The sequence below is a fragment of the Anticarsia gemmatalis genome, chromosome Z (assembly GCF_050436995.1).
Source record: "Anticarsia gemmatalis isolate Benzon Research Colony breed Stoneville strain chromosome Z, ilAntGemm2 primary, whole genome shotgun sequence".
Lineage (NCBI taxonomy): Eukaryota > Metazoa > Arthropoda > Insecta > Lepidoptera > Erebidae > Anticarsia > Anticarsia gemmatalis.
The window spans coordinates 3,295,002-3,309,215 of record NC_134776.1 but is presented as its reverse complement, the minus strand read 5'-3'; the positions used below and the strand labels follow the sequence as shown (position 1 = coordinate 3,309,215).

The 14,214-nt window shown below is 34.7% G+C and overlaps 1 protein-coding gene across 1 annotated transcript in view; it reads right to left on the bottom strand.

The window, feature by feature from the left end:
* The window catches only part of gb (solute carrier family 7 member genderblind), a 100,577-nt gene that overhangs the window by 55,374 nt on the left and 30,989 nt on the right, over nucleotides 1-14,214 (bottom strand). Inside the window, exon 4 of the mRNA XM_076134560.1 lies at nucleotides 5,175-5,300. Within this exon, the coding sequence (XP_075990675.1) occupies nucleotides 5,175-5,300 (126 nt within the window). The remainder of the gene's footprint in view (nucleotides 1-5,174; nucleotides 5,301-14,214) is intronic.

The window sequence follows — 14,214 nt, the reverse complement described above, 5'->3', positions numbered from 1 at the left end:
TATCATGCCAATTTAAAAAAAAATACCTTTAAAACAAATAGACCGACCTGGCCATCGCATGATTTGATTAGTTAATGCTCCTGAAATGTTAATGGCGAATTTGTGTTTTCTTGCGATGACCAAGTCGATCTATTTGTTTTAAAGGTATTTTTTTTTAAATTGGCATGATAATAACATACGTAATAACTTAAGACAGAAGGTCCTTTAAGTAGAGACTATATAGATTAATCGACTTGGTATTATATAGATCTCACAACTTTTTACGGCGAGACTTGAGGTTTTTATAGAATGTTTTTAATGGCATCTCACTTCTTTTTGTAGAGCGAACATAAGTCCAATTTGTATGGAAATACGTTTTTTTTTCATAATTCAACATATTTTCCTATGGGAATGTTGTTCAGTTTCATGGGCTACACACCCTTACCCACCCTATACCCCTCCCGTTATGCCTCATATAGTAGGTACCTATTTACACCTATTTATTTTATTTTCTACAGTAATAATAATTCATTAACTGCAAATGTAACCTTGTAATCTTATACATTTATATGGGATTACAAAGTTATTGTTGCAGTTAGTGTATTTAGAAAACTGGACCGAAATTAGAAAATATTAAAATTTTCCCATGATTAAAACACTAAACCCTATTTGTATTCTAAATTTTAAGCTTCTAAGTCTGCTAGAAGTACCTTAGACTTTTGATGATCAGTGAATCAGTGAGTGACAAAATTCAAAATTTTAACAAGTTGTCATTCTTAAACTACTGGTTCAAATTGACTGAAATTTTTAATATACCGTGTTTATACAATGACTGATTAGTTGCTGAAAATCCAGGCTTCTTGTTTTATCCACAACGAAGTTATAGGGGTGTCAAAAATAGCCCGAATTGCTTCGAGAAAAGGATGTTACGGCCGTGCCGCTTTTTTTTTGCTCGACTTGCGGGGGCACTTCCGTGCCCCCAGATAGGCGTATCTGAATATTGAATGCGACAGTAGCCTGCGCTTACAGTGTTGTTTGAGAAACAATTAATTGCAACGAACTCCATTTTACTTTACACTGACGCTTTATAATGAAGAAGTATCTTCGAACAGTTCGAACTTGAAACCATTTTAATCTTAACTTTATTAAAGTTTTTAAATAGATAGTATTCATCGGAGTGACAGTCGGTTAATAAAAGATTCATCTAATAAACTTACAACCAATAATGTTGTGAAACCAATTTGTATTATCGTTTCAGTCCGCTCAAAAAAGCAAGTGTAGAGTGCGTGAGAGGGATCCTAAGTAATTTCTTCAGGAATTGGTTCTGGATGCTTAGAGAATAAACATACTAAAAATCTCCGCCTCTAGGAGGGGCGCCGGAGTGGGGGGAGGGGTTTAAAGTTCCCATTTTTCAGTTTTTCACTAATATTTTTAAAACGGTTCGTTGTAGAGAAAAAGTGTCTTCTACATAATGAAAGATGATAAAATTGTCTACAACTTTTGTTATACACACTTTATCAAAATTCTCAACAGTTTTCGAGCATCACGCTCCGAAATCGTTAAAATGAATGTTTTTCAGATCACGAGTGAGTGTCATAAATGCGAAACTTTGCTTTCGCTTAACTTCGGAAGTAAATGACCTATAGACTTGAAATTTTAGATTTTAATTATGTGATTATAGCTTATTGGTTAACTAAATTTTCAGCGTTCTGATCTTATCCAGAGGTTCTCTAATATGGGTCTGAAAATACGGCGATATATTTTTCCGCGGCGATATATTACCTCTGGATAAGACCGGAACGCTGAAAATTTAGTTATCTAGTAAGCAATAACCACGTAATTAAAATCCAAAATTTCAAGTCTATAGGTCATGTACTTCCGAAGTTAAGCGAAAGCAAAGTTTCGCATTTATGACACTCACTCGTGATCTGAAAAACATTCATTTTAACGATTTCGGAGCGTGATGCTCGAAAACTGTTGAGAATTTTGATAAAGTGTGTATAACAAAAGTTGTAGACAATTTTATCATCTTTCATTATGTAGAAGACACTTTTTCTCTAGGACGAACCGTTTTAAAAATATTTGTGAAAAACTAGAAAATGGTAACTTTAAACCCCTCCCCCCACTCCGGCGCCCCCCTAGAGGCGGGGATTTTTAGTATGTTTATTCTCTAATCATCCTGAACCAATTTCTGAAGAAATTACTTAGGATCCCTCTCACGCACTCTACGCCCGCTTTTGGAGTATTCTTAGAGCGGACTATTTAGAGAAAACAAATATATTATACTCTAAAAAGTATATTACTACTAAATAATTATTGTAAATAAGAAATCTATCTCAAACGAGAGGCATAGCATACTGAGTATTTTAATAGCAACTTTTTACCAACACGGTATTCGTTATGAAGTAAAACTAGTTCGTTTCAGTTCGAACCCAGAAAGATTTTAAAGGTAGCAAAACTTAAAGTTTAAATTGAAAACATCTGACGCGTGGAAACAGTATAAATCCCACACTCGCGTGCTCATTAACTTACCAGGTAATCGTCCTCTTTTCAAACGAGACATCGACCAACGACTTCGATATCATTAATTTCTACTTATTTTTATAAATACGTGTTGCTAGAATTTTTATAGAGATTCGTTTCTAGAAATCCCTACGTCAGCGTCGTTAGCGGTAATGAGGTGCGACAAGTATAGAACATTATTTGTACACAGTATTGTTATCGGAAGCAGTGGCGAAGGCTCCATACAACTCGATTCCTATCGGCTTCCCTTTCTGGACAGATTTAATATTAGTGTTAAATTAATTGTTTACGATTGCCAAATAAAACACAATTTATTAATAATCACCAATATTTAAACCGAAATCTTTAACTAGAATCATTAATCTAATCGAAACAGTACGAAAACGCCTACACTTTAAAAATTACGCTTCGCTTAAAACGCAACGTGAGGTAATAATAATGAAATAAGCCGGAGGCGCTGATCGAGAATCGCGTACAATAAAAACTATGGCGGCGATGTCGCTTACGACCTTTTGGATCGCGCTTCGCACCGCGCTGCATAGTGGCGAGCAAGCCGGAGGAAGAGCGGGTTGCCTCGCGCTACAGCGCTCGCGCCGCGGCGGACACATGATCTTACGCATGTTTCTGTCGCGGTGCGAGCCGCGTGCAAGAGCGAGATGGAAAATATAAGCTAAGCATCCTGCATTAGTATACGTTTTTATCCAGTTTGACATTAGGTTATGTTTGTTTACTGTTTACATCTTTCGCGCGCTCTATAACAAATTAGAATATTTGTGTTTATCACAACATTATTCCTTAATAATTGTGTTTGTGCATAATTGTGAATGTATCAGTACATTAAACAGTAATTGTTTTGCATGTTTCTATTAGAGTAAATTTTCATTTTGTCAGATTTATAGGTTAAACTCATAACAATAAAAGTGTTCTTGCGTTGCGTTTATCCATAATGTGTTTGATATTTTATTGTTGATGAATACATTCTAAATTGCTTGTATAATAAGTTATTAAACAACCAGTGCGAGACAATCATCAATCGTTCGATATACGTTATCTTAAATATGTGCTGTTGTGTTACCTACGTGTTACTACTGAAGACAGAGTAACTTAATACAAAACAAGCATGATTAGGTAGCACATGGTAAGTACCTATGTATTATTAGTCTGTAGAGAGAGAAATAAGATACCTACTGTAGTCGAATATAGATAATACTCTCATATTGTTATTATGCAGTAATACGCTACTTTTACGTCGGCATTCTTACGATGGACATTACGATGGACATAATATGTAGGTAGGTACTATACCTAGGCAATGACTTATAGCTCCGGCTTACCTTTTGTAAAAAATGACCCTTCGCCACTGATCGGAAGCACCCACCCGTGACGTATTATAACGAATGTTTGAGACTAATACAAGCCTTATTTAATTGGCCAATATATTTCTTCTTATAAATAGCATGTTATGACGTCCGATTCGTCCTTATTTGACGGGTATTAATAAATATTTCGTAGAATATGCTTTAGAAGTAAGGCGGCATGGCCAGTTGACGCACAAGTCTGTAAGGTTTATTCCCTTTGATTGAAAATAACTACGATACGGAAGCTATTTTAATGCGGTCATTAGAAATGCGAATGTGTGTGACTTATTGTCAATTATTAAAAAAAAAATCGGACGAAAATGATTTTAGTTCATCGAAAAGTTACATTAAAGGTTGCCGGCCGCCATTTTGGAAATGGGGTCTGCGCCGGGGAGCCAGGGTGGCGACCCCACAAATTGAAGCTTCCACAGACCCCCACCCCACACCAAAAAATCAATGCTTCCTCTGAAAAACGCAAAGTAAAACCAAGAAAAAATTTAACATTTTAATGGACTATTTTTCTAAAACTCAATAAGTAATACAGTTTTAACATCCCAATAATACAGGGGATAGGATAACACATACTTTTAAACTGTAGTCTAAATAGGGTTCTCGCAAGTCAAATAGCTAGTCTTTTAAAAATAAGTATGATAAGTGATTTCCCAGACAAATACTATGTCGGATCTTCCAAATGCAGATAAACCGGTATGTATCTCTTAGATTGGCATGTCACATCCTCGTCTTCATAATAACATTTCATCAGGTGAGATGAGAGACAAATGCCTAATACAATATTTAATAACTGGGAGATCAGCGCAGCTTCGCTCGCGTATAAGTAAGGAGAAATAAAAGTGGATATGCGTCCTATATTTTAACCCGTTAGGGACAATTTTTTGATCTGTTAACAAAGTTTCACATTTCTAACTTCGAAAATGAATGTAATCCTATTTTAACATTCATATCGTATTAAACCGACCCCTAGGTAAAACCCCTTACGAGATGATTTTCCGAAATCAGTGTAACACGTACTTAGTTATTTGTGATCATAAACCTAAATACATATGTGGGATCACTTTTTTAGCTCCATGATGTAATTCCATACAAACTTTCATCCCCTATTTTACTCCCTCAAGGTTGGAATTAATCAGTCATGATAAGTCATTTTATATATACAGACGAAAAATAAAGAATGATAATCTCCCATACGAACATTCATCCCCCATTTTACTTCCTTAAGGATGAAATCAGTCAGTCAATCAATCAGGACACGTAATATTATTTATGCAGACAAAAATTAAATAAAGTACTACATACCTTGGCACATCCACACGATGCCGCCCATGATGATGATGACCAGAGCTGCTATCTTGGTGAACATGAACACGTTCTGGATACGTGTCGTGAACTTCACGTCGTACGCGTTTATGAACGTCAGAAAACCTGCGAAAAGAATAAACTGTTTAGTTGTTGTTTGTTGTTTGTCGTATGGTTAGTGGTCAACCTAGTGTCAAAGTTGTTCAAGCCGCCCGAGAGGCCTTTGACATGGCTTAACGACTGTTATCTTAGTAGACAAGTGCCGGGACCGACGTTTTACGTGCCCTCCGAAGCTCGGAGACGCCCAGCTCAAATACCACTATGCGATCACCCATCTATGGAATGACCGCGCCAAGGGTTGTTTAACCCACAGATCGTTTACCGACCGGTGAGCGCAACTGGCTATGTTTAGTAAAGAAGTATAAAAAACGTCTTAGAATTTTGTAGAACTTATTTAGTTCAAATAAACGTCGTAGCTCACCACTACATAGTGTATTTATAAGTCGCTTGCCCGTGTCTGTTCCTATGTACGCTTAAATCTTTAAAACTACGCATCTTTAAAATTGCATAAGCAGTTATAGTAAGTTCTTCAAAAATATGTTTTATAGAGTATAATATATTTTACTTATCTCATATAATTTTCAAATCAACGTTTGTAATTAATGACGCCCTAAGCATATCATATCTTACTCTTCTATTTCAAATTATTTGTAAGTCATTAGTTAGTCCTTAAAATAATGGAAGTTGAACCACTCTCAGCTCCGTTAGAAACGAATTTCTATTTACAGTTTCTAAAACGGTTCAATCGTTCAGGTACACTCAAAACCTATCGCAGTAAAAATTGCTTTCCACGGAAACGATTAAAAATATTTTACAGTGCAGAGTTTGGTCAATACAAGCCGACTGCGTTACGTAAACACAGTTTCAATTATTTTATTTTAAAAGTATTTTGATTAAAATCCGCAGTCGAATGTAATTTCCATCGTCAAAGGGATGTATGAAATACAAATATGTATTGCATCATGCGAGCACTGGGATACGCTTTTGAAAATACTTTTGAAATATTCGTATTTATTCCCGGATACAAACGGAACAAATAGTATGTATGTAGTTTTATACATCGAGAAATGAAAATCGAAAAGTTGGGATTAATATGGTTGTAAGTCAAAATGGTATTCGCAATGTAGGAACATTATTGTCGTCTGTCGTAGTTTGACGAGATATTTAAAAGTAGATAAAGCAAAAGAAATTTTAATATAGGTACATATGACTATAGCTATCAAGAAAGTTTACCCGAAATCAGTTTAACGCCTCTGTCGGGCTCCGTAAGAACAAATTTGACAGTACATTTTAAATGTCAACGCGGCGTGCAGTGGCGAAAAAACAAAGCTAATGCGATAATCATTAAATCCAAAGAAAGAATAAGAATAAATTAACTTTTAACCTATCTCACTGAGGTGATTTTTTGAAGTTAAACTAGTATAATACCGCTAGTATAAGAACCGAAAACTATATTTAAAAGGATAACTTTTTTTCCACCTTATCTTGTAGTGCATATCCCAACAAGCGTTATGTTGAGAGTGGACTCAAAATATAAGTAGCCCTGTCAGCGAACATCAGATGGGTTTTGTGAATATTTCGCCGAGACAAAAAGCCACAGAGACTTAGTAATAATGCACGTGACAGACAATATAAGTGCACTAAGTGGAGCACTATTAAAATTAAGTGCAATATTCTACGTAAAGTAAAACTTTTGAGCAAACTACAGCACCTAGAGTAGGGACTTACAATGTTTAATGTTGTTCACTGTTCAATTTGAATGCTCTAAAGTTTAATTTAATTTACCTACATTGCCAATAATTTTTATATAGGGGTGTATATTGTATAATCGAATGAAGTGCTCTCCCCGAAATTGTCAAGGAGTATTGATAATCTCGTATAGTAAGAACATTGTTACAAAAAATATATATTTTTCTTTAAGACTTCTCGGTTATATGATTTCGAACTTAATACGAAAGACAGGATATTTATTAGTGAAATGGTTTTATATGCGTAAAGTTAGTTTTTTCCACATTCATAGTTATTTATATTAATATAGATTTTAATATATTGTGTAGTTTGAACGAATATAATAACGTACGTTTGACAAGTCTCATAAATTTACTATTCGAAAAATATTTCTATCTCCTTTTCAATATATTAGTATCCTTCATTAATCACTGAAATGTAATGACCGTCACCAACAGTTGCACTCATAAGTTCGTATCGTTACCTTGATGGTAGAGACAGTAATGTGTTTCGCAACTTCCTTCCACGTTAGTTAGCTACCATCAATCATTTAGCACTTAACAAGCCACTGTAACGGGCAAAGATGCCACGAGAACTATTATAAAATCTAATAAGGTGTTATTTGTACGGAGATATAAATGACTTTAAAAGATGTTAGAGAAGTATTATTTATTTTAGTTAGTGAGTGATCTACTAAAATCACATTTTACTACTCATTTCTGTCTTCATTTAGCATGATCAAAAAACACCACTTATTGAGATCCCTGCAAACTTCCCTTGGTCGTTCACATCTATACATATTGTCACACAAAACCGCCGGGTACTAGTTCTTTACTGCCTATCTCTATGAGAAAAGGCGTGATTTTATTTTTGTATTTAGATTGATTTATTTCAGATTGTTACTCATTTTATCTTATTATGAAAGAACCTAAAGCCACAGAGGACTTTAAAGACATAATAATTATGGATAGATAGTAAATAACTATTTAAAATAATTATCTATAGATCATAGATAAGATTACCTTCATAGGAGACCAATCGTATGACTTTCTGTCGAGATAATCGTTATGCCATGCTTGCTATTGAACTTTTTCCAAGGTGTATCAAAGATATTATTATTGTAAAATTGACTAGTTTAAAAAGATATTTTAAACTTGTACAGATACAATTAACATCTGTAGCTCGATTCTCCGTCACTGTATATCGAGAAAGGAGACCATTCAGGCTCCATACATTTCGGCCCAAAATAAATGATCTCCTTTTGTATGAAAATCTGACAAGTGCCTTCAACGGGCGCCGTAGGAACTATTTTGGCAGTACATTTTAAATGTCAAACATTCGATACTTTATAGTACTGACTGTAGAGAATCATGCTACTGAAATGCTTATTTTATGTCAATATATTTTGTTTATACTGACGAAATCAAATTATTGTATGCAGAAACAATACTCCGGTCAATTTAGACATTTGACCCACGACAAATTCAGGGGAAGCTGAAAATTCTTAAAATTGTTTAAATTATAATTATAAACATTGTCTTAAAAGTCCCAACCGATCCCATGTAAGGAAAAATTTTTAACGGGGTAATAAGGTCCAAAAAATGAGTTTTTCGCGATTTTCTTGAAAACGGTAAGTTTTATCGCAAAATTACCCCAGACATAATTTGTAGATCAGGGAATTTCCTATAAAAAAGGTATCAATATTTTTTTCCCTAAAAGCCACCGCTTCTGAGATATAACGATGCAAAACCTCTGGAAAAGGATTATGTATTGAGAACCATTCCAAAAGTTTTCGTAAGTCTTTAGCATCTTTTTTTACTCGTGAATCACTTGCATCAACATGCTGCTCGGTCGTATCCATCCTAACATTAGCCAGATCTTCTAATTTTTCACAAACTGTATTCATTGCATGCATACTATAAACCCATTTACTTATGACACTCTGTTTTGTGCTTCTTCCTCGAGCAATACCTCCATCTGTCTTCATAGCTTTCATCATAGACTGCTCAATTACCATGTCCGTTGAAGTGCCACAGCTTAATTTGTCTGAACGTCTCACAGTGAAGAATCCTTCTGAAAATTTTTTATAGACTTCAGGATCTATGAAATTCTCTAATTGTAGCATATCCTGCAAGTATAGGTGTGCAGACTTAGCATACGGAAAATGTCCAGTCGCGTGAAAGTAAGGAAGCATTTCTTTGACGCAGTTTAAATGAGCTTTCCAATCCCCCATACGTTCAGCTCTTAAAAACTCTTTAAGAATTGAAACCATATAAAAATATTGAATCCAAAGTTTCGCTGTTGGTCCTCGTTCCTCATAATCCTTAAGTTTTTGATTCAGTTTATTAAGTAAAGCTCCAGATATTTCATCATTTTCAATATCATTGTATGAAAAAATTTTATCTACTATATTTTCGATATTAATTATTAAATCAGCATCCATGATGTCATCGATTTCAACTTCTTTTAATATTATAATTGCTAAAGCAAGTTGAAGTAGTGTATGAGTGTATTATGACGCTCGCAATTTTTTGCATCGTTATATCTCAGAAGCGGTGGCTTTTAGGGAAAAAAATATTGATACCTTTTTTATAGGAAATTCCCTGATCTACAAATTATGTCTGGGGTAATTTTGCGATAAAACTTACCGTTTTCAAGAAAATCGCGAAAAACTCATTTTTTGGACCTTATTACCCCGTTAAAAATTTTTCCTTACATGGGATCGGTTGGGACTTTTAAGACAATGTTTATAATTATAATTTAAACAATTTTAAGAATTTTCAGCTTCCCCTGAATTTGTCGTGGGTTTACTGATTTTTTGGTCTAATTTGACCGGACTACAATATTTTAAACACTTATTTGGTTGCGAAAACACGAAAAGTGTGACTTCATAATATCGGGCTGCATACTTAACTATTATGTAGTTTTTTTTTAATTGTTATTTTGGTAATCGCCTACCCTATTACTTACATGTATACATATTGCAGTCAATAAATCTGTGATCAAACAAGGAACAAACTTTACCAGTCTTTAGTGTGTGTTAGTGTGAATGAATTCCATATTGTCATGTTCATAAAGTCAACACACAATATTCATTGTTAAGAAAATTAAACATACGGACGAACAGACACGTGTTAACGAAAGTTATTTAGTGAATTTGACACCTCAAATCTTGAATCTAGAAATTGTATTTATGTCAGGTCTATTTGGACTCAAAGACATTATACAGATCATACCGGTGATTTCTGGCAAAAGGGTCAGTACGTAGTACTGTAAGCTGCGGTCCTGTATGACAGGATCCATGGATGTGAATGAAGTAAAGGAAGTTTGTGAGAATAGTACCAAGTGACGTTCTTTTGTCTCTGAATACTCCTATAGGAAGAAGGCGTGATTTTGGGTACGGTAGAACGGGGTTACTTTTGAATGCAGGGGTTACTTTAAAATGTAAAGAAATGGACATGTTTACGGTCAATTATACTATTTAAAATGCTACAATTTTATTCACAGTGATATTTACTACCGAGAACCGGACAACTGAACTCGTCACTAACTTTTTGTGCGAGCTATTAACTTATTTCTATTATCAAATTAACCCCAAATTTTCCTAAAGTCACCCCGTTCTACGGTATGTTATTTGAGATTTTTTTAGATGTGATTACTTCGCTACCAGACACGTTGATATTTATCGAAAATATGATTTTTACTTAAAGTATGTTTCTTTTCCCTGAACTTATTTCTTTTCAATATTTTAAAGTAGTTTCACTCCGCCATTTCGCTCTTAGATCTTTTTAATAATTTAAAGTAGTTTCCCTCCGCCATTTCGCTTTTCACTCTGTATATTTAGTGAAACAAAGTTGTGTTAGTTTAAAAACTGAAGAACGACTGAACAATCTACAATATTTGATGTGTATTTATTTAATGTTCAATTAGCCTTTATGCGGAAAGTCATAAGCAAAATTCATAAATATTCGTATACATTAAGAAAAAATGTTAAAGCACATATTTTTTTTAATATTTAATTAGTCAAGAAAATTTTCACAAACCGGGCAGTCGTATGGGCGGATCATTAGTCCGAAATAAATATCCCTAAACAACTCACGCACTCACAAACGGTAATCTCATTCCACTGAGAAGATCTTGTACCGTAAAACTACTGATAAACGTACGCATTAGTTTGAGTACGTCAGTATTGATTCTTGTTACTGAAATTTAGTGAAATTTTAAATTGAGTGTTTTCATGTTTCATCACCAATCTCTTTTGAAACTACCTGAACCTAAAGTGTCGATGATGAGGAATGATGACTTCGTTGTAGAATATAAAAAATCCTGAATATACAATTTTTCTTCTTTACTTTGGTAAAAAAAATACGGCGATACAATGATTAATTTGAATTTCTACATGTCGTTATGCCTAGATCTCTTCGTACTACCAAAGTTTTATGCGTTATAACTAAGTCACTTTCCAATTCATGAAAACATGGCAATAACAATTTATCCACCTCTAAATGTTTTTTTTTTTTATATAAGTATGAAAATACGACAATAATAAATTTAACTATCATGTTTTTAGACGTGAAGCAAATATCAATTAAAACTTTCAATTTAAAACCCAAACTCAGAAGTCTATATCTCATCTGAATGCTGCGTTCACTCGGGCCCTGTAATCAGGACTATCCAGACGGTGTCAAATGCAGACCTCGCAGGGACCCTACGTAAAACTAAACAGGGGTACTGAGTTTGGATCCCGATCGTGACAGTAGTTGGTTTTTCGGGATTTCTGTTTAATTTCCTATATCATACCATATTAAAAGATACTCAGTTGCTAAAGAACAAGGCTTGAAAACAAAATTAGTAATTTAACCTGGTTTTCTAAAAAAAAACGTGACGCAAATACCAATGAGAACTTTCATTTTAAAACCCAAACTCAGAAGTTCATATCTCATCTGAATGTAGCGTTCACCCGGGCCCTGTAATCAGGACTATCCAGACGGTGTCAAATGATGACCTCCACAGGCATCCTACGCATAACTGAACGGGTTTACTGAGTTCGAATCCCGGTCGCGATAGTAGTTTTTTGTCCGTGACTATCTCCGTGTGCGATCCACAAATAATTGCTACGGGTGTAGTTGTTCTTTGTGTCCGTTGTTTGTATATTTGTTAAAGTCCTCGCGACACGAGTAATTCTTAGTTCCGGGAGTTGTCTTTTCAAAAAGAAAAAGAATTTATATGATTAACTTCGTATGCCATACCATATCAAGAGAAACTCAATTGCATGTTTTCTGAAAGCGTGATGCTAATACCGATCAAATTTTAATTTTAAACACACAAACTAATAGTCTAGCTGTTGTCTAAATGTGGCATTCACCCGAGGCCTGTAATCAGGACTATCCAGACGGTGTCAAAGCCAGACCTCCGCCGGGACCCTAGGTTTTACACATGAATGGTTAACGTTGTTGAAAACTGAGCGCGTGTACGGAGTTCAAATCCCGGTCGTGTCAGTAGTTTGCATTTGTGATTTAGACATCTGTTTATAGAAGTTACGGAAATAACACACTAGTTTTGCTCTAGAGCATTTGTTAAAGCACATATTATAGATAGTCAAAAAAGTAACCAAATTAACTTAAAAATGTTTTAGATGAAGTTTTAAAGTGTAATTTTTTTAAAACAATTTTTATTTTCTTCGACACAAATACTTCTCACAACAATTCTTAAGAATAGTTTAGAAGACACCCATACTCGGAGAACAGCCTAACAGTCCAACCACGTGGATCTCTATTCCCAAGCTACCACCGGTATATTTGTCTATTTAGAACAAAGAACAAGACTTCACAAATGTAAGAAAATTTTCATCATCTTTCGAACTGATGACCAGTTACGTATTTCATCACCGCAACAACACGTGATAATAAATATCTAAACAACATCACCTTCAAACAATCTACAATTTTATGTAGCGTATCTTAGGCATTTTAAACTAAAAATAAGAATAGAGTCACCACAAACGGATCACCGTTTCATTATTCAAGTAAAGACATCTAGTACACTCTAAAATATTCAAGAGAAGTATCCAATTAGTACTTTAAAATCACGCAAAGGTCGGTTGAAAACTCCATCTAGGTAGTATTTTAAAGCACGCAAATGTCGGGGCTTGAAACATTCATCGCAGACAGTTCGGGGGGAGTAGTAATCAATATTATTCGCATCACATCTAGGTACAGATAGAATGTATCGAATCACCAACATAATAACATCAGAAGGGTTGGGGTGGCGAGCTTGCATTGTGGTGCATACACATCGTACTTAAATGTTCTAGAATAATCTGCGTATTGGGTGACTAGTATTCAAATTTTAGTCTTTATTCTGTTTGTATCAATGTGGCTACGTTTTTGTCTGCCTGCTTTTATGTTCCGACATCACATAAAACTATTAAATGGATTGCACTGAAATTTTGTAGATATGGTCATAGAAAAAGTCTTGGAATAACATCTACGATACTCATTGTCCATAAAAAAACTTCGAATTCCAGAAAATTGCAGAAAATCAGTGTCATTACAAGACAAATCACTGAGTTATGTAGTGACTAGTGAATTTCACGATAAATTTTCCGAAAAATCTGAAGGCAATGAAAATGTAAAAACTTTTTATCAAGTTGAAATCTTTTAATTCCCCACTCAAAAGTATTCCGTAACATTGTTATCTATTATAACCATATGTAACTATATCAAAGGCTAGACAATGTTACTTAAACCCGGTAACAAATATCGGCTCAAACTAGTTTACAACAAAAACCGTTTCGTCTATCCACTAATGAAGGCACGAACAACAAATAACATCCTGCTATCGGATGTCTCTACAAAACTTTGTTTTACAAAAAACAAGTCTGATGTGGATGCACCATTACGCATACGTTGTATGTGGATAGTTATACTAGGTCTTATGTAAAGGGGGAGGACCCTAATACATAGGGTCTGGATTTTAATCCGACGGGCGAAGGGGTCCAGCGCCGAAGTTTGGACTGTTGATATGAATTATTGAACGGACGCACTCCAAATGGATTTTTAGTTTTGTTAATTAAAGCAGAATACGTGCTGCCGGGTTGAAAGCCGGTATCAAAGCGTAATATTTTGAAAGGGTAGTATTTTTTCAGAGAACACTGCGTTTTCAAAAGATTTAGTAATGTTTACTCTGTTGTATGTTCCAATGCGTCGATGTAGGAAACGGAGTGAAATATTATTTTTTTAAAGTCTCGTTA